This window comes from Phascolarctos cinereus, unplaced genomic scaffold (genome assembly GCF_003287225.1).
Source record: "Phascolarctos cinereus isolate Bilbo 61053 unplaced genomic scaffold, phaCin_HiC Scaffold_5;HRSCAF=322, whole genome shotgun sequence".
Classification (NCBI taxonomy): Eukaryota; Metazoa; Chordata; class Mammalia; order Diprotodontia; family Phascolarctidae; genus Phascolarctos; species Phascolarctos cinereus.
Genome location: NW_027555958.1, coordinates 231,913,672 through 231,931,473, shown reverse-complemented (window position 1 = coordinate 231,931,473; position 17,802 = coordinate 231,913,672). Strand labels below are relative to the sequence as shown.

Here is a 17,802-nt window from a genome sequence, read left to right as displayed (position 1 = left end):
CTCGTCACGTCTCATTAGGACTCTGAAATAGCTTCTAATTGGTCATCAACAGATGGATGCCATCGCTTTATTGGATGTTTTTGCTTGATTGGTTTGCTTTGCCATAAGGGAGGAGAGTTCTGAAATGACTGCTGTTGAGATAAAAGGCCATAAAACATTTTTTAAAAATGAATTGGAAACCAAATCCTGGAAGGGGGAGTTACTGGGCTTCGTTGGGATCTGGTTCTTCATCAGGACTCTTAGCTGACCCCCTCACAACACAATTGAAGGGAAAGCCCACGGAACCAGAAGCTGGGGGACCTCAGTGGTCTGGCTCCCTCACTAACTCACTGTGTGACCTTGGATGAGTCATAGTTCCTCTTCTGTCAGATCAAAGACATGATCTCTAAGTTCTTTTGCAGCTCTACTATCATTAGAGCCAGTCACATACTGGTTGGGGATAGCAGAGGCTAGACTCCTGATCTCCTGCCTCTAAGTCCAGTTCTCTTCTCACCATGCCCCGCTGCTCCTACGTGTCTCAGCTTGTTTCTATATATGCCTGCACCCCTGAACCTGCATTTCCTTCACTGGCCCTTTCTTTGCTAATCTAGAGAATCAAGAGGGGGAGAAGGGACTCATCTTTGGACTTTGGACTTTCTTTGGGGAGCCTTCAGAAGTTTTTCATTCCCCAGAATACAAGCCAATTCCCTTTCCTTGCCCTGTTCAGGCGTTGGCAGTAGAGCGAACATTAGATGTGGAATCAAAAGGCCTGGATTCAAATCTTGTTTCTGCCACTCGGGCAACTAACAGGTGATGCAAAGGACATAGTGGAAGAACTGGAGTCAGGAAGACTTGAAGCTGTGTAACCCTGGGCAAGTTACTCAACTTCTGTGTGCCTCAGTTTCTTCAACTGTAAAATTAGGACAACGATGCCTTAAGGTCAGTACAATTATCCCTTCCACATCGACACTTTCCCCATCGAAGTTTTGATATATCTCAGTTTTGATATATTACAGATCAGCATAAGAAATGAAATGGGAATTTTTGGGGGGAATTTTGCAAAGCCACAGATGACAAAACAAAAGCCAGCAGATGACACAGAAAAAGTTTAGAAACTCAGAAATGCATAAAAGAGTACTGTGTAGTACTGTAAACACCCCATAAAAGAAAAAGAAAAGACTCAGACTCCTACTCTGATACAAAGGGAGGGCCAAAAAAATTTCAAGCATTTTCCTAATGGAGGGGGCACCTCGCCCCAAACCCTCTCGATGTGGAAGAGAGAACTGTAGTATAATTATCACCACTCCTATTTGATAAATGAAGAAACTGGGACGAAGAAGAGCTGGAAGGGACTTTAGAATCCATGCAGTCTGGCCTCTAGAGCAGGTAATGGAGAACTACAGAGAGGCAGAGACCCACCCAGGGTCACACATGGTAGAGACTGTGAAAGGTTGATTTAAACTTGTTCAAGGTCACATAGCTGGTAAATATTAGAACTGGGACTTGAATCCAGGCCCAATGTCCACTATTAGGTAACTAAGTGACATGGTGGATGAAGTACTGAGTCTAGAATCAGGAAAACCCAAGTTTCTTACCAGCAGTGTGACCCTGGGCAAATCTCTTAACTTTCATCTGCCTCAGTTTCCTCAACTGTAAAAAGAGGATAATAATAGTACTTAACTCCTACGGTTTTTTTTGAGGACCAAATAATATTTGTAAAGCACTCAACACAGTGCCTGGCACATAGTAGGCACTTAATAAATGCTTGTTCCTTTCCCCCCTCCCCAATTTTCCCACTATACTCTTACTGCCTCTCAGGAAGCAGTCCTATTATTAATAGCCATGCCCTGGATTTGAACTGAGGTTGTCGAAGGCCCCAAAGCAAAGTACTAATCGCTCTATCCCACTGTGCTCCATGAGGGCTTAATCACCTCCTCTCTCTAAGCCTCAGTTTCCTCCTCTGTAAAACAGGCTGGTTGGACTGGATGATCTCTAAGGCCTCTTTCGGCCCTCCAGAGGATTCCTTTCCTCCCTGGCCCATGGTGACAGCTTTGCATGTGAGTCACTCTGAAGTCCTCCAGAGAGCTGTCAGCAGGCACCTGGGAGCTAGAAGGCATGACTCAGTTACAGGAAAACTGGGAGAAGGAACAGAAGAGGAGACAAAGACAGGGATGACTGGGATTTCCCTGTCCCCTGGGCCAGGAGAAAGCCGCTGGGGCTCAGTGCTGGGGACCATTTCCTCCCACTGCCCTTTTTTATGAGTTCCAGACTTGGTGCCTGTGGATTCAAAGTCCTATCTGTTAGAAGAACAGGAGTGTCTAGACCAGGGGTAGGAAACCTGTGGTCTCAAGGCCACATGTGGCCCTCTAGGTCCTGAAGTGCAGCCCTTTGACTGAATCTAAACTTCACTGAACAAATCCCCTTTATAAAAGGATTTGTTCTTCAAAACTTGGACTTAGTCAAAGGGCTGCACTTGAGGACCTAGAGGGCCATATGTGGCCTTGAGGCTGAAGGTTCCCCACGCCTGGCCTAGACAAAGCATGTTGGAGGTGATTAGGTTTCATAACCTCGCCTTCCTCTCAGGCCATTTTGCTCCTTTCCTCATATGTACAGTCTAGGCATTGCTACATTCAACCTAAGAGTTTAAGAAGGATCATAGATTTGGAGCTGGGAGGGTACTTAGAGTTCATTTAGCCAAGCCTTCTTACTTTACAGATAAGGAAACTGAGGCCAGTATGGTTAAGTAACTTACCCAAGGTCAAACAGGTAGTAACAGAGTTCAGATTCAAACTCAAGTCCTGAAACTCTATGGCCTGGGATTTCAGTGGTTCCCCCCCCCATATTCTCTGTTGCCCCCCGCCTTGCCCCTTGCTGTCACCTTTTATTTGGGAAATACAGGAATATAGCCCTCCGTAGGGCTACCTGCCTAACTTTAAGAGTCAACAGATTTGAGGGGTAATCAAAGCTAAAGAAATGAAATTTGAGCCAGGATTTGAACCCAGGTCTCCTTACTCTAACACTAACAAACCGTGTATCTGTGGACAAGTCATTTTCCCTCTCTAGGTCTATTTCCTAATCCAAAAAATGAAGGTAAAGTAGATTAATTCTAAGGTTCCTTCCTACTCTAAATTTTATGATTCTAATACTGAAACAGGTGCACAATTTGCATGTTCCTCATTTGAAGTCCAAATCAGGGTCTGGACAACCCCTCGGAGGCTGGGCTCCTAGGCAGAGTTTGCAGGTGTGTGAGGCTACTGCCTCTTTCTCCGTCCTCCACCCTTCTAAAGGTGCAAATGCATTACTCCTTGCTCCACCTGTGGCCTGTCAAGTCAGGCCCTGATCTTCATCTGATGTCCCTCCCCTAGGCCTGCTCTCACATGGAACTACTCCAGCCCCAGGAAACTATTGGTCCAGCTGTTGACATCAGTGCTCCAGTACTTTGCAGGAGGCAGTTATGGTACAGTGAAAGCACACTGGCTCTGGAGTCAGAGGTGATTGTTGTTGGTGGTGTTCAGGCCTGTCCCAACTCTTCATGACCCCAGTTGGGGTTTCTTGGAAAAGACACTGGAGTGGTTTGCCATTTCCTTCTCCAGCTCATTTTATAGATGAGGAAACTGAGGCAAACAGGGTGAAGTGACTTTCCCAGGGTCACACAGCTAGTAAGTGTCTGAGGCCAGATTTGAACTCGGGTCTTCCTGACTTCAGGGGTAGCCCTATGCACTGAGCCACTTAGCTCCCAAGGGCAAGGAGTCAGAGGACCCAAGGTCAAAGCCTAATTCTGATACTTCCAGGGGGATTTTGGGCAAGTCACTTAATCTATCTAGGCCTCAGTTTTCTCAATTCTAAAAAAAAAAAAGGAGAAATGGACTACTCATCTCTGAGGTCCCCCTCTAGCTCTAGAGCTGGAAAGACCGTCAGAAAGCATAGCATCTAACACCCTCATTTTGTAGATGGAGTTCAAGTCCAGAGAAGGAGCACAGCACAAAAGAACCAGAGACCAAAAGAACCTCTGAATCACATAGTCTGACCCTCTCACTTTTACAAATGAAGAAACTGAGGTGCAGGGAAACTAGGTGATTTTCTTAAGGTCACAAAGAAAGTAAAGATTGGAGTTTGCTTCCCATAGATCACAAAGCAGAGTCAGAAGGACCCATCAGGCTTCAGGTTCAGGGTTCGGGCCATTAGACCACCTTCAAGTGCAATTGTGGCATCCAGGGCCATCTCCAGTCCTGATCTATATCTTGCTACTAGACCCAGATGGCTCAGGAGGACACAATGAGAATGGTGACTTTGCACAGCCTTGTCTCACTTAAATCCAATTCACTTGCAAGTCATGACATCACCTGTGCGATGTCCTGGTCCTGTTTGAGAACGAAGGACAAACAAAAATAACAACCACTACCACCAGTAGCATTGTGATTGGCCAAAGAGGCCACAGTCCATTCATGGGGTACAGTGGGGAGCCACACAACCCCACACATATAATCGGGCTCCACAGCCTGCCTATCCCAGTTCTTGAAATCCCCTCTAAGAATATAAGGTACAACTAGTATAGAAAGCAATTAAGTTGTTTGCCCTGGAGCATGGAGGGAAAAAGCCTGATTTCAGCCCAGGAGGAAGGGACAATGTAATGTCTTGAGCCCCCAGATACTTTCCCCTTTGGCTCAGTTTCTTGAAGAGAGTGACAGAAGCTGTTAGTGTAAATCCATCAAGAATCTCCCTATATTCCTTCGGTTTAGAGACACTCCTTACTTTTCTAAATGACTTAAGTGATGAGGCTCATTTTTTCTCCCTGGAAATCCCAAGTCAGAGTCACAATCCAGAGTTTACTTGCCCCTAAACTACCCCAACCCACCCACCCAGCCACCAGTTACACACACACACACACACCCCTTTTCCTTCTTCCCTTTCCATCCACTTTCAATTTGATAGGTATTATTAAGCCTGAGGTATGTGCAAGGTACTCTGCTAGGTGCTGGAGATATAAAGACAAAATTAAAAATATTTTCTGCCCCCAAAGAGCTTCCATTCTACAAGATATATTCAACATATACACAGATAAGTAAAGACAAGACAATTTAGGAGGTAGAGAATCCTAACTGGGAGGGTTAGGAAAGGCTTAGAGTAGAAAGTTTTGTCTGGGCCGGGCCTTGAAGGAAACTATTGATTCTAAGAGCTGACTGTAAGGAAGGAAGGTGATTTGAACTCCATTTCTTCTGATTCTGGAGCTGGCACTCTATCCACTGTGCCACCATGCAACAGTCCTAGAAAGGCAGCCTAGCCCAACCATAAAAGGCTTTAAATATTACACTGAGGAGTTTTGCCTTTTATCCTGGAAGCAATAGTTGAGTCTCTGAAAATTTGTGAACAGAAGAATGATATGGTCAGAAGTCTGCTTTAGGAAGATGATTGTGGCAGTTGTGTGGAGGCTGATTAGAGAGGTAAGAGACTGGAGGCTGGAAGGTCAATTAGGATGTCCAGGCAACAGATTATGAGGGCCTGAACTGGACTGGTGGCTGGAAAAGGGGAAAGAAGGGAACAGATTTTGTATGTATAAACTATATCAAATTGCTTACTGTCTCAGGGAGGGGAGAGGGGAAGGAAGGAGAGAGAGATAGATTTTGGAACTCAGAACTTTAAAAAATTTAAAAAATTGTTTTAATATGTAATTTGAGAAAAACTCTGTGTGTGTGTGTGTGTGTGCGTGCATGCGTATGAAAGAGATTTGTAGAGTAGGAATTTATCTTCCTTGGCAACTGATTGGATGGAGAGAAGTGTGAGGCACAGGGAAGAGACAAGGATGATGTAGACCATAAACCTAGACAATGAGAAGGGTGGTGGTACCTATGAAATAAACACGGAGTTTTGGAGAAAAGAATATAAAATGTTTGAGGTGTCTAAGAGACATTTAGGTAGATGTCCAGCAGGAAGTTGTCAATATGAAATCAGAGCTCAGGAGAAAAATTAAGGATGGAAATGTAGATTTTGAATTCATCAGGCAACTAGGAGGAACAGCAGAGAGGAGCACTGGACCTAGAACTGGGAAGACTTGAGTTCAAATCCAGCTTCACTTCCTAGTTGTGTGACAACCTTGGGCAAGTCACTTAATTTTACCTCAGTTTCCTCATCTGTCAAATGAGCTGGAGAAGGAAATGGCAAACCATTTCCAGTATCTCTGCCAAGAAAACCCCAAATGGGGTCATGAAGAGTTGGACATGACAAACAATTGAACAACAACGTATCAGAACATAAAATGAAATATTTGTAAAGTGGTTTGCAAAACTTTTTGTTGTTTAGTTGTTACAGCCATGTCTGATTCTTGGTCAGTCTCCCTGATTCCTAGCCCTGCAGTCTAGGGCAGCTAGGTATCTCAGTGAATAGAGCTTAGAATGAGGAAGATTCCTCTTCCTGAGTTCAAACCCAGCCTCAGACATTTACTAGCTGTGTGACCCTAGGCAAGTCATTTAATCCTGTTTGCCTCAGTTTTCTCATCTGTAAAATGAGCTGGAGAAGGAAATGGCAAACCACTCCAGTATCTTTGCTAAGAAAATGCCAAATGGGGTCACAAAGAGTTGGACATAACTAAATGAATAATGCAAACCTTAAAATGCTATAAAAACGCTATTATTACTATCTGCAGAGAAATAAGTAAGAAATAAGAACCCATGAGAACTGATGGGTTCCCACTCCTTGTAGACTTTGGAACCAAAAGGAATATTAGAGGTGAGCCAATGCCATGCCTTCGTTTACAAAGAGGGATAAAAGGAGCTCAAGGAGGTTAAGTGATTTTCCTAAGGTTCTCCAGTAACAGGGCCAGGATTCAAACCCCAATCCTCCAAATCTAAATGCAGAGCTCTTTTTAGTAGATCTCACTTGCTGTTCCTTGCATCTCTTTACTCAGTGCCTCTCGTTGGCTATCCCTCGTGGCTAGCATGGTCTTCTGGGTTCCTTCCAATTTCCAGTAAATTCCCATCTTCTGCAAGAAGCCTTTCTGGGGCCCCTTGATGCTCATGCCTTCCAGTCTGGGATAACCTCCAATTTACCCTCCATAATATCTTGTACAATTGTACATAGCTGTTTGCATGTCATCTGCCCTATTCGAAGGAGAGTTCCTTCTGTGAAGGGCCTATTTTTTGACTTTCTTTGTATCTCAGGTGCTTAACACAGTGCCTGATATGTAGTAAGTGCTTAATAAATGTTGTTAACTCAATCACACTGCCCCTAAGGGCTGAGGATTCATACTGTTGTCCTTTTATATCCCTAGTCTACAGATTCCTTCTCAGAGATATTAGAAACAAGTTTATGGACCCCAGTTTAAGAAACCTTGCCCTAGAGAAGGAAGACACAGGGCTCTGCCTATTGAGTGAGCCAGGCTTCCTCACCTCTGTCCCTGAGCCATGTGTTCCTTTAGTCACTTTCACAAAGCTCTTTGTTCTTGGATACCCTCTCCCCACACCCAGGGCTTGGTGTCATACACACACAGATCTTCATTCTTAGAATTCCTTGCCCAGCCAAGCCCTGGTCATTCAGGCTGAGAGATTGGTTGGTAGGTAGAGGCTTGGCTGGACATCATAACCACAGTTGCTCTTTCCACCAGGTCCCACACCCTTGGCTACCCTGCCCTATGCCACCCATCCAGGCTCCAGATGAGGTGCAACTTGTCTACACTAGCCTGGGGGGTGGAGGAACATAAGGGAAAGAGTCTTGAATTGAAAAGTTCCCATCCCTATCCCTTGACATAGTTCATTTGGCCTGGGAAGAGATTTATCCTAAGAAGGAGCAAGGGAAGGGAGGAAGCATTAAATGCCTATTATTTACCAGCGCTGTGCTAAGTACTTTAAAAATATTATCTCATTTGATTCCCACAACAACTGTAAGAGGTAGGTGCTACTATTTTATAATTTTACAGTTAAGGAAACAGAGGCAGACAAATTAATTCACTTGCTTAGAGCCATATAGTTAGTTTGTGAGGCTGCATTTGAATTTAGGTCTTCCTGACTCTAGGCCCAGAACTCTATCTGCTATACCATCTAGCTACTCAAGTGAAGATCATAGATATCAGAGTTCCTCCCTATTCCGCCCCCAAACCCAGCACTGATGGGAAGGCTTTTCATCACTACTGGGTGAAACAAAATCATTGTTTTCCCACTCTGGTCCAATATCACCAGGTCAGGGCCCATGGAGAAGAAATGAAGGGCAGATGTCCTTCTATATGACAAATAGCATCTCTGCTGCCAATTCATGAATTTTGCTTGTGTGTGTGTGTGTTTATGTGTGTGTGTGTGTTTTAATGCCCTAGCACATAGTCAATTTTTGCAAAGGTGAGAAAGAAGTATACTACTTTCTGTTCCCATTCAGTAATTTCCACAGATCTGACAGATCTCAAATTCTATTTGGGTCCTTAACTTTTCTTGTTTATACTATTTTGATAAGATTTGTCTAGCTCTGAGAGCAGTAACATTGAGGCCCCTTATTTTTATAGTTTTACTATCAATTTCTTTTGTAATTCAATGAACTTTTCCTTTGAATATTTAGATGCTGTGCCATTCAGCACCTATGTGAGTGTTGCTATTAATTCACTGTCTATGGTGCCTTTAAGCAAAATGCAGTTTTCTTATTCTTTCTTTTGTGGTCAGTTTTTTGTGGTTGCCTTGTCTGAGATCATGATTGCAATCTCTGCTTTATCAGCTACAGTTTTTGAAAAGAGATACACTCTTTACTTCAACCCACTTCCAAATTATGGATTGCCCTCTTTCCTCATTTTTCTAGAGGATTCTAGTTCCCATCTTCTTTCCATGTCTTTTTTCTCCAATGGCTACTAGATAGAAGGAAGAGGAATAACCAGGCTGCTTAAATAATCCACAAGAGGGATATAACCAAGGATGTGCTGGAGCCAGAAAAGAATCAATTGCTAAATTTTCAGTGTGAGTATATATACCTCTGAAACCAGCATACACTACAAATCAAGGCTTGATTTGTTTTGTTGCTATTCTAGACTTAAGAAAGTGATGGAGAAAATGTTAAAATACAGATTAAACTTAAAAGTACATTATGCTTACTTTTTTTTTCCACTCAAAGAACTGGTTGTTAAACATTTACCAGTACAACCCTGGATATAATTTCTCTCTTATAGAGCCAGGACCCCAGGAAATAGCTTTCTATCTGGGGAGGTGCACTCAGGAGTAGATCACTCCCTCCCAGCAAAAGTAGTGCCTTACCCTAAGGTTCCCTCACTTTTCTCTCATGCCAGATGATATCAGCTACATTACCAGCCAAAATCAAGATTGCCACCCATTTCCCTACCCAAATGCCAACTGAGCTCAGGTAAGCACTATATATGAAGTAAGCTTAGTCCCAAAGAAGAAATATAAGAGGACATCTCTTCCCACTCCTCCCCAGAAGGCAGGGACAGGGTTGGGGGGGAATCAAGTGGTGGTAGAACAATGCATATGACATCAGATCTTTTTGATAGATTGATAGGTTTTGCTAATTTTTTTCTCTTCTTCCTCTACTTCCTTTTTCTTCTTTTTAAAAATTCTTTGTTATAAGAGATGGCTCTGGGGGAAATCTAGGTGACACAAAATGAAAGACTGAATAAAAATCTATTAAGAAAAGATATAGCTGAGTGCAATGGGGCTTCATCTGATTTTGGTCTCCCTATTAAGTAGAGATAATGGTCCAGAGGGTGGATGGGGTGATCAGAATGACACCTTCGGGGCACAGCCCAGAACACCCCCTCCCCAACCATTATCCAGCCTGACTCAGAGAGGGTGGGGTGACTGAAGTGCTCTCGCTGCCTCAGGCACCAAGGACCTGTCTGGCCAGTTCCTTATATCGCATTGGTATTAAATGTTTAATTCCCTGCCTATACCTCATTTGTGGATGATTTGATTTGGATCTGGAGAGGTCAAGGGGGAGGCCCTGATAAGGGAAAGTACAAACTCATCTCCAATTTGTTAGTTCAATCCCAGTGACACTTCCTCTATTTTTGCCAGGAAGCTCCAAATTAGAGGGTGGGGTACAATAAGGTACAATGAATTCTAGGCTTCTCACCTTGAAGTTCATGGCATCAGAGGCTTAGAGCTGGACGAGTCTTCAGAGGTCAGATGACTTTCATTTTACAGATGAGGAAAATGAAACCCAGAGAGAAGTGACTTGCCCAAGGTCATACAGATATGACCTATAGAGGAGTTCTCAGAACCATTTTTATTGTTGTTCAATCACTTTGGTCATGTCCAACTCTCTGTGACCTCATTTGGGGTTTTCTTAGCAAAGATACTTAAGTGTTTTGCCATTTCCTTCTCTGGATCATTTTACAGATGAGGAAACTAAGGCAGACAAGGTTATGTGACTTTCCCAAGGACACATAGGTAAGAAGTATCTGAGACAACATTTAAACTTAGATCTTTCTTTGACTAGTGACTCCATTTAGGATTTTCTTAGCAAACATACTAGAGTGGTTTGCTATTTCCTTCCCCATTTACAGATGAGGAACTGAGGCAAATGGGGTTAAGTGACTTGCCTCAGGTTATATAGCTAATAAGTGTCTGGGTCAGATCTGACCCCTGGCACTCTATTCACTGTGCCACCTAGCTGCTGCTCAGAACCATCTCAGTTGCTAAAATATCTCTAACTTAACATAGATCCTCTCGTTCCCCGGCTAAAGCTGAGGAACAAGTTTTCCACAGCTACTCTTGGCATCGTGGTTCTTTCTCCTCTTTTTTTTTGGCTAGGCAATGGGGTTAAATGACTTGCCCAGGGTCACACAGCTAGTAAGTGTTATGTGTCTGAGCTGGATTTGAATTCAGGTTCTCCTGAATCCAGGGCCGGTGCTCTATCCACTGCACCACCTAGCTACCCCGCTTCTTTCTCCTCTTGTCCCCACTTCAAATGGAAAAAACCCCAAAACTTTAGGGGAGAGGTGCAAGATGGCTGGTTCCCACCTTCTTCTCCCTATTTCCAGGCTTATCCTTCCTCCAAAGCTCATTCCGTCCCTCTTTCTCCTCCTTGTCAGAGAGCTGCCCTATAGCTGGAGGGGTATCCAGATAAGGGGAAAGGGACAGTCCCCAGTGAAAGAGACTTTTCTTCCCACTTGCCCCAAATACCAATCATCCCAAATATTCTTGGTAGCAACTCTGCCCCTTTTCCCTCCTTTTATGCCCTGGACTAGGCCCTCTCTTTTCTTCTTCCCTCCCACCCCATGCCAGAGAAGCCTGGAGGAGGTTTCTAGTGAGTGTGAGAACCATGCTGCATGGCTGGCACTGCCAACTTGGTATCAACTTCCAAGTGAGCAAGTAGGCAGGGCCCTGGGCATCAATCCAGTTACTCTACCCGCCCCCAGCCCAGGGCAATGAAAGAAGACTAACGTGACTTGACAGGGGTGTGTGTGTGTGTGTGTGTGTGTGTGTGCGCCCTCCTCACGTCCCATTGCCTGGGTAGGGTGACGAGGAGAAGAGATTTGATAGGGACAACAGAAGTCATCTCGTCAAAACCCCTCAGTTTAACCCAGGGCCCCTCTGTAACCCAGACGGCAGAAGTGTTCTTAGGGTATGCTGGATCTGTGGACAGGGAAAGAGATGATGGGTTTTCACTGCTTAGGGGACCACATAGCTGAGTGGGGAGTCACAAAAGCGAGAAAGAGATGCTCTTACAAGTTGCTTAGAAAAAAAAAACAACCTGAGGTTTATATATAGTCATCCCATATACTTCCTTTATCACTATGAGATTAGGGCTGACAGTGAACATGCCTCCTATATTACATACAGGATCATAGATCCAGAGGCAGAAGGGACTTCAAAGGCCCTCTAGTCTAACCCTATCATTTTTACAGATGGAGAAACTGTGCCTTAGGGAGGCTGAGTTTCCCAAGATCCCACAGGTCTGGTCAGAGGTAGGATTTGAACTCAGATCCTTTGACTCCAAAGCCAGTGCTCCAACACCCCCTTTCCTCTTTTCCTTTCCTGTCTTCTTTGTGACCCTTCAAAAGAGCCCTTGATGTATAGTGTAGTTATCAGATTTGTTACCTGGGCAAAAATTTGGGAGGAGAACATTGGAATTTGCTCACAGTAGAATTTGCTCATGATACCCATACCCTTAAGGAGGATTCAGTCTCCCAGCAATGGGCAGAGCCGTAAAGAAGCATTTTTCCAGTAAGGAGTCAGCGCTTTAGGATTCTAAACCTGACCTGCAAACTAGGTTAAGCACTACTCTCTTCTGGGAGTCCTGTCTATAGCCTCACAACAGTGAGTCACCCATCAACTATATACAACCACTGATTTGGGTTAGACCCAAATGGATGGTTGAGCTGGGAAGGCAGGAGTCAGCTCTCTCCCAAGTCTTTCAGGATCAGTATTAGTAGTCAACATATCTAGTAGGGCCTGACCCACCCTGGGAAGTGACCACCACCACCATCAGGGATGCAAAAATCAATTCTCAAAATCAATTCTCCTTGCTACCAAAAATCCAAATGCCTTCACAATCCAAGCTTCTTTTCTAGCTCTGAGCAATTTCTCTGGCTGCCCCCCTTGCTTGGACTGCTCTCTCTCTTCGTCTCTTCATGGCTTCTCTGGCTTCCTTCATTTCCCAGCTAAAAATCCCACCTTTTACAGGAAACCTTTCCCAATTCCTCTTAATTCTAGTGCCATCCTTCTGCTGGTTATTTCTGATTTATCCTGTACATAGCTTGTTTGTACATTTTTTTGGCATGTTGTTTCCCTCATTAGATTGTGAGTTCCTTAAGGGCAGGGACTGTGTTTTGCTTCTTTGAATCCCTAGCCCTTACTACAGTGCTTGGCACATATTAGGCACTTAAATACTTACTGATTGACAATCATCTAAAACGTATTTATCTAATCAAAGCCCACTCTGTGCCCAGAGGATAAAAAAAAAAGGCACAGTTCCTGCTCTCCAAAAACTTAAAAGTGTATATGTATATGTGTGTGTGTGAGTGTGTGTGTGTGTGTGTGTGTATATTTATATATATTATATATGCGGAGATAAGATCTGTAGATATCTACATATCTATATATCTACATCCATATCTATATAGATATGTGTGTGTGTGTGTGTGTGTGTGTGTGTGTGTATACATACACACACACACACACACGGGAAAAATTCAAGAGAAGAGGTGGGATTCCAGTTGAAAATTGAAATAGATGTTATCTGGTGGTGACTGTTTTTGACTGGAGTGCAGCAGTGAAGGAATAAGGGTAAAGTGTATCTTTCAAATATGTTGAAAGAAGGAAAAATAAAATAAGTAAGCCTTTCATAATCCCTAGAAGTGATTGATTTAATGTAAACCCAAGTTCACAAAATATCTGTTTTCTATCATGGTGCTCAAGGTTCCCACTATCTATCCCGATTTCCTGTGCACATCTCAAACTCTCCCTCCATCCTGACCCCCTAGCACTTGTCTCAACACTGTGGGATTTTTGTTTTGTTTTGTTTTTGCCTTTCTTTGTGTCCTTGGAGCTTAGCCCAGTGCCTGGCACATTTTTTTTTTTGGTGGTTGTTTTCATTTTTCAGTCATGTCTGACTCTTCGTGACCTCATTTGGGGTTTTCTTGGCAGAGATACCAGGGTGGTTTACCATTTCCTTCTCCAGCTCATTTTACAGATGAGGAATGAAAGCAAACAGGGTTAAGTGACCTGCCCAGGGTCACACAGATAGGAAATGCCTGAGGTCAGATTTGAACTCAAGAAGATGAGTCTTCCTGACTCCAGGCCCAGCATTCTACTCACTTTGCCATCCAGCACATAGTAGGTGCTTAACAATGTTTGTCGACTTGACCTGACTTCACCCAGACGTCCAGAAGGCTAGTTGCTGACTTCTTCATGGTTAGTGACTGCTGTCCTTCTCTGGTAATGGCACCAAGGACAAAGATGACCTCACAAGTCAAGGGGAGGAGGGGCCTACCATAGCAGCCACGTGGCTCCCACCCCCACAGCCTCAGGCCAGCAGGCCTGGTGCCTCCTTCTGCCAGCCCACACTCCAACAGGCTGGAACTCCGTACTTACCAGGGGTAAGAAGGTTAACAGGGGGCGGACTCTTGGCCGAGGCTTGAGGGTGGCAGTTCCTGATTCACTCACTGTATTAAAGTGATTGTCTCCATAATAAATTCCATCTAGAGGAGATAAAGGAGAGGGAGATGATGAGCTAGAAGATCAAAGACTTCTGGGCACCCCGCTCCTGATATGAACCCACTAGATTTCCAAATCCTTCCTGGCCAAATAAAAGTCCTGGGGTAGCTCCTGATTTGACTCAGACAATATTATCTCATCTTATATAACAGGCTTGAGTGGGTAAGTGAGGAGGACAGACATGCATACCACTCTGTTTAAATGAATCTGTAGGGTTGGGTGAAGCTGGCCTGGCCCAGTTGATTTTTTCTTTAAACATTTAAAAAAAATGTCTTATTGATGGTTTTTGTTTTTAATAATAATAACAGCTCAAATACAGAACTTAAACCTGTCTTTACAAAGGGTTTTACGTGCATTATCTCACACTCACAACCCCCCTACACAGTAGGTGCTATGGTTATTCCCATTTTTCAGTATTCATATAGATAGTGAGTCAGTGGCAAGATCTGAACCCTGGAGGGAAAGGACTGTCTCTGTTTTGTATTTCTTTCCCTACTGCCTAGGCATAGTGTCTGGCTGTACACAGTAGGATATAGAACAGGAAGGGAACTAAGAGCTCATCTAGTTCAATCCTCTCATTTTACAGATGAGGAAACTGAGGCTCAGAGAAGTGACCTGCCCAAAGCCACAAAGGTAGCAAGCAGCAGAGACAAGATTTGAACTCAGGTCCTTGAAATCCAGAGTTGGAGCCAATGCCACCCATCCCCAGCCTGAGGACCCCTTTTGGGTGCTGGATATCCACTGCAACCAGACTGGAGGCTGAGATAGGTTTAACAGCTTGTCCAGGGTCATACAGTGTCAGAGGAAGCAAACCCAGGTGTAAGATTCTTCTGGACGCACCATGAGCACTCCCTCTTCCCACCCCCAACGCTTCACACACATTGAACTTTCCCTTGTAACTAGGAAAAACAGTTAAACAAAAATGTCAGATACCGAGAACACATCTAGATCTCTGCTAAGAAGAGGGAGGTATGTCGCATTCATTTTTTTCTAGCTCTTCAGAGCTCAGCTTCCTTTTAGCAGCCTTTTCATTAACATCATTGTATTCATTGTGTACACAGTCGTCCTGGCTCCATTTCAGTTCATACAAGCTGTTTCTCTGAATTCCTCATCCTCCTTATTTCTTACCACACAATAATACTCCTCCATTCCCTTATGGATGGATGGCCTAGTTTAATAGGTGAGATAGGGATTTATGAAGTCAAAGCCAGAGCTTTAACAGGAAATTCTGGCCTTGGGCCAAATTCAGTTGGTGGTAGTGGGATAGGGGGTTGGTGGTGGTGATGGGAACCCTCTGCCCTGGTTGGGTCATGCTGGTAGGGAGGGCAGCCTGTCCCTCAGAGGCTAGTGCGTGGTTGATGATTCCTGAATGTCCAACCCCTAGGAAAAGCTTAGGATGGGATGTGCTGCAGAGGAAAAAGGCAGGAGATCAGCAAGGAAGGAGTGGCAGTAATGTCTTGTGCCATAGGGCTAGCCAGGTGATAGACCAACATGGGGAAAGAAGCCTGCCCTCTGATTGTCATCTACACTCCTTGCCTGGGACAAAACCCCTGATCACTCTGTTCCCAATAGCTCTGGGCCAGGCCAGTTTCCCTAGGTCTCTGGCAATTCAACTTTTAGGGATTTTATAGCCTAATGAAACTCATAACTTGTCTGTCGCTCCTGGACTAGACTCTCTCTATCTGGTCTTCCCTCTCAAGCCTGCAAATACCCTTCTGAGGGCAAAGCTAAACACCCAGCCCAGCTTCCCAGCCGAAGCTTATCTCCTAAAGAGAGAGAAAAACAAGAAAGGTTTTTTTTTCTCAGGTGCTTGAATTTCTAGCTGGGATTGATTAGATGAGATCCCTCTCCTCCTTTCTGGCCTCCCAGATCCTGCCCTACTTAGAATCCAAACCTTAACTTTCATGTAAATGTGTTTATCCCCAACACTTATATTACTAAGTATTAGCATCCCAAAGTACTACCCTTCCTATACTATAATGATGCTAATGACACCTTCCCACTATCGGCAAGCCTAGAGACTGAGGCTTAGACTCACTTGCTTTCACATAATAAAGCAGCAGAACTAAGACTGAATCCCATCCCAGAGCTCTTTCTGTTGTCTCAAAATGGTGAGAGATTCAAGATCACCAAAGAAAAATTTCTTTTGCTAGCCCTAGCATTACGAAAAGTACCACACACACACACACACACACACACACACACACACACACACACACAGAGTCTAGCAAAATTTTCAACAAGGGTAGAAACAAATGTCTTAATCTCTAGTTATGAAGAAAATTCAACTGCTCAGTACAGCCTGTTTCTTAAGTATTCTAGTTAATCTAGATTTTCCTATCAGGAAAATTCTCTATGCAAAGCAGCCCACCAACATTTGGAATGAGGGGTGAGCTGGGGCCAGTTCAAGCTGGCTCAGGAGAGCTGATTGTTAAATTTTCAGTGTGAGCATTTATACCTGTGAAACCAGCAAATACTATAAATCATAGCTTGATTTACTGTTTTGTTGATTGTCTAGACTTAAGAAAGTGATGGATAAAAGTTAACAATTTGGATTAAACTTAAAGTGTCTCCTGCATAAAATTTTTTTTTTTTGTGAGGAGAGCCAGATGTTAAACATTTACCTTCACACTCGGGCCTGGAACACACTCTCATCTTCTCTTTTCAGAATTCTTCTCTTCCTTTAATGTCGACCTTCTTTTAAGATGAAGGCTTCCCTCATGCTACTCTCTTCCCTCCCTTGGCTCACTTAGGTCTCAAATTTTCCTAGACCACTTTTTCTGGATCTTTTTTCCCCCTTTTGTCATACTCTGCTTTGTTTTCTTGTACATGAAGTACCTTCACCACCACCCCCCTTTTTCTTTCTTTTTTTTTTTGTCTCTAGAAAAATGCTATTTGTTATACAGGATGATTCTCTGGGAAGAGATGGGGAAAATAATAAGGGAAACTATGGTGACTAAAAAACCAAAATACATCAAAAAATTTTATTTAAAAAATAAATCTAATAGGAGGATTACAGGACAAATTCATAGCCACAACCCAGGTCACAATCCAATGTTCTCTCCACTTTACCATCAAGTCCATAGTATCATCCTGAGGGGAGGGAGAGTGGGGAATGTTCCCGGATGAAGGTGTCTGGACGCCTGGGTTCTAGTCGCAACTCAGCTACTAACTCTCTAGCTCTTGGCAAGTCTTTTACCCTCATTTTATAGACAGGAAGGTGCAGACTGCATATATCTAGGGTCGGATACATACAGAGGATGGTATAGATGCTAAGAAGTAGAAGCCATCATCCTTGCCCTCAAGGGGCTCACCAGTCTGCTGGGGAGAGGAGATCCCCAAGAAAAGATAACCAGGTTGTCCATTCTAAGAGCTCAAGAAGTGGAACAATAAATGCTCTAGAAAGCTCAGAGGAGGGAGAGAGCCACTCCTACTCCTTGGCACTAGGGAGGGAGGAGAAAGATAAAGGTGGAAAAGATAACTGGATTATAAACTAGAAAATTGGGACAGTTTTGTCTTTGTTTCCACTTATACATAATAGCTGCTTAATAAGTATTTTTAAGGTCAAGCTACTCACGGAATTACACCTGGGAAGGACCTTGTGGCATTGTTTTAGTCATGTCCAATTCTTTATGCCCCAGTTGGGGTTTTCTTAGCAGAGATAACTGAAGAGATTTGCTAT

At 43.7% G+C, this 17,802-nt stretch overlaps 1 protein-coding gene and 1 long non-coding RNA gene across 2 annotated transcripts in view; one reads left to right on the top strand and one right to left on the bottom strand.

Annotated features, from left to right (window-relative positions):
* Nucleotides 1–17,802, bottom strand: part of CUNH6orf132 (chromosome unknown C6orf132 homolog) — a 47,496-nt gene that overhangs the window by 12,735 nt on the left and 16,959 nt on the right. Inside the window, 1 exon segment of the mRNA XM_020979752.2 lies at nt 13,998–14,104. Coding sequence (XP_020835411.2) covers nt 13,998–14,104 — 107 coding nt within the window.
* LOC144457590 (uncharacterized) overlaps nt 8,474–17,802 on the top strand; it is a 38,605-nt gene continuing 29,276 nt past the window's right edge. The window contains exons 1-2 of the long non-coding RNA XR_013487021.1: nt 8,474–8,903; nt 9,230–9,303. This is a non-coding gene — a long non-coding RNA (uncharacterized LOC144457590). The remainder of the gene's footprint in view (nt 8,904–9,229; nt 9,304–17,802) is intronic.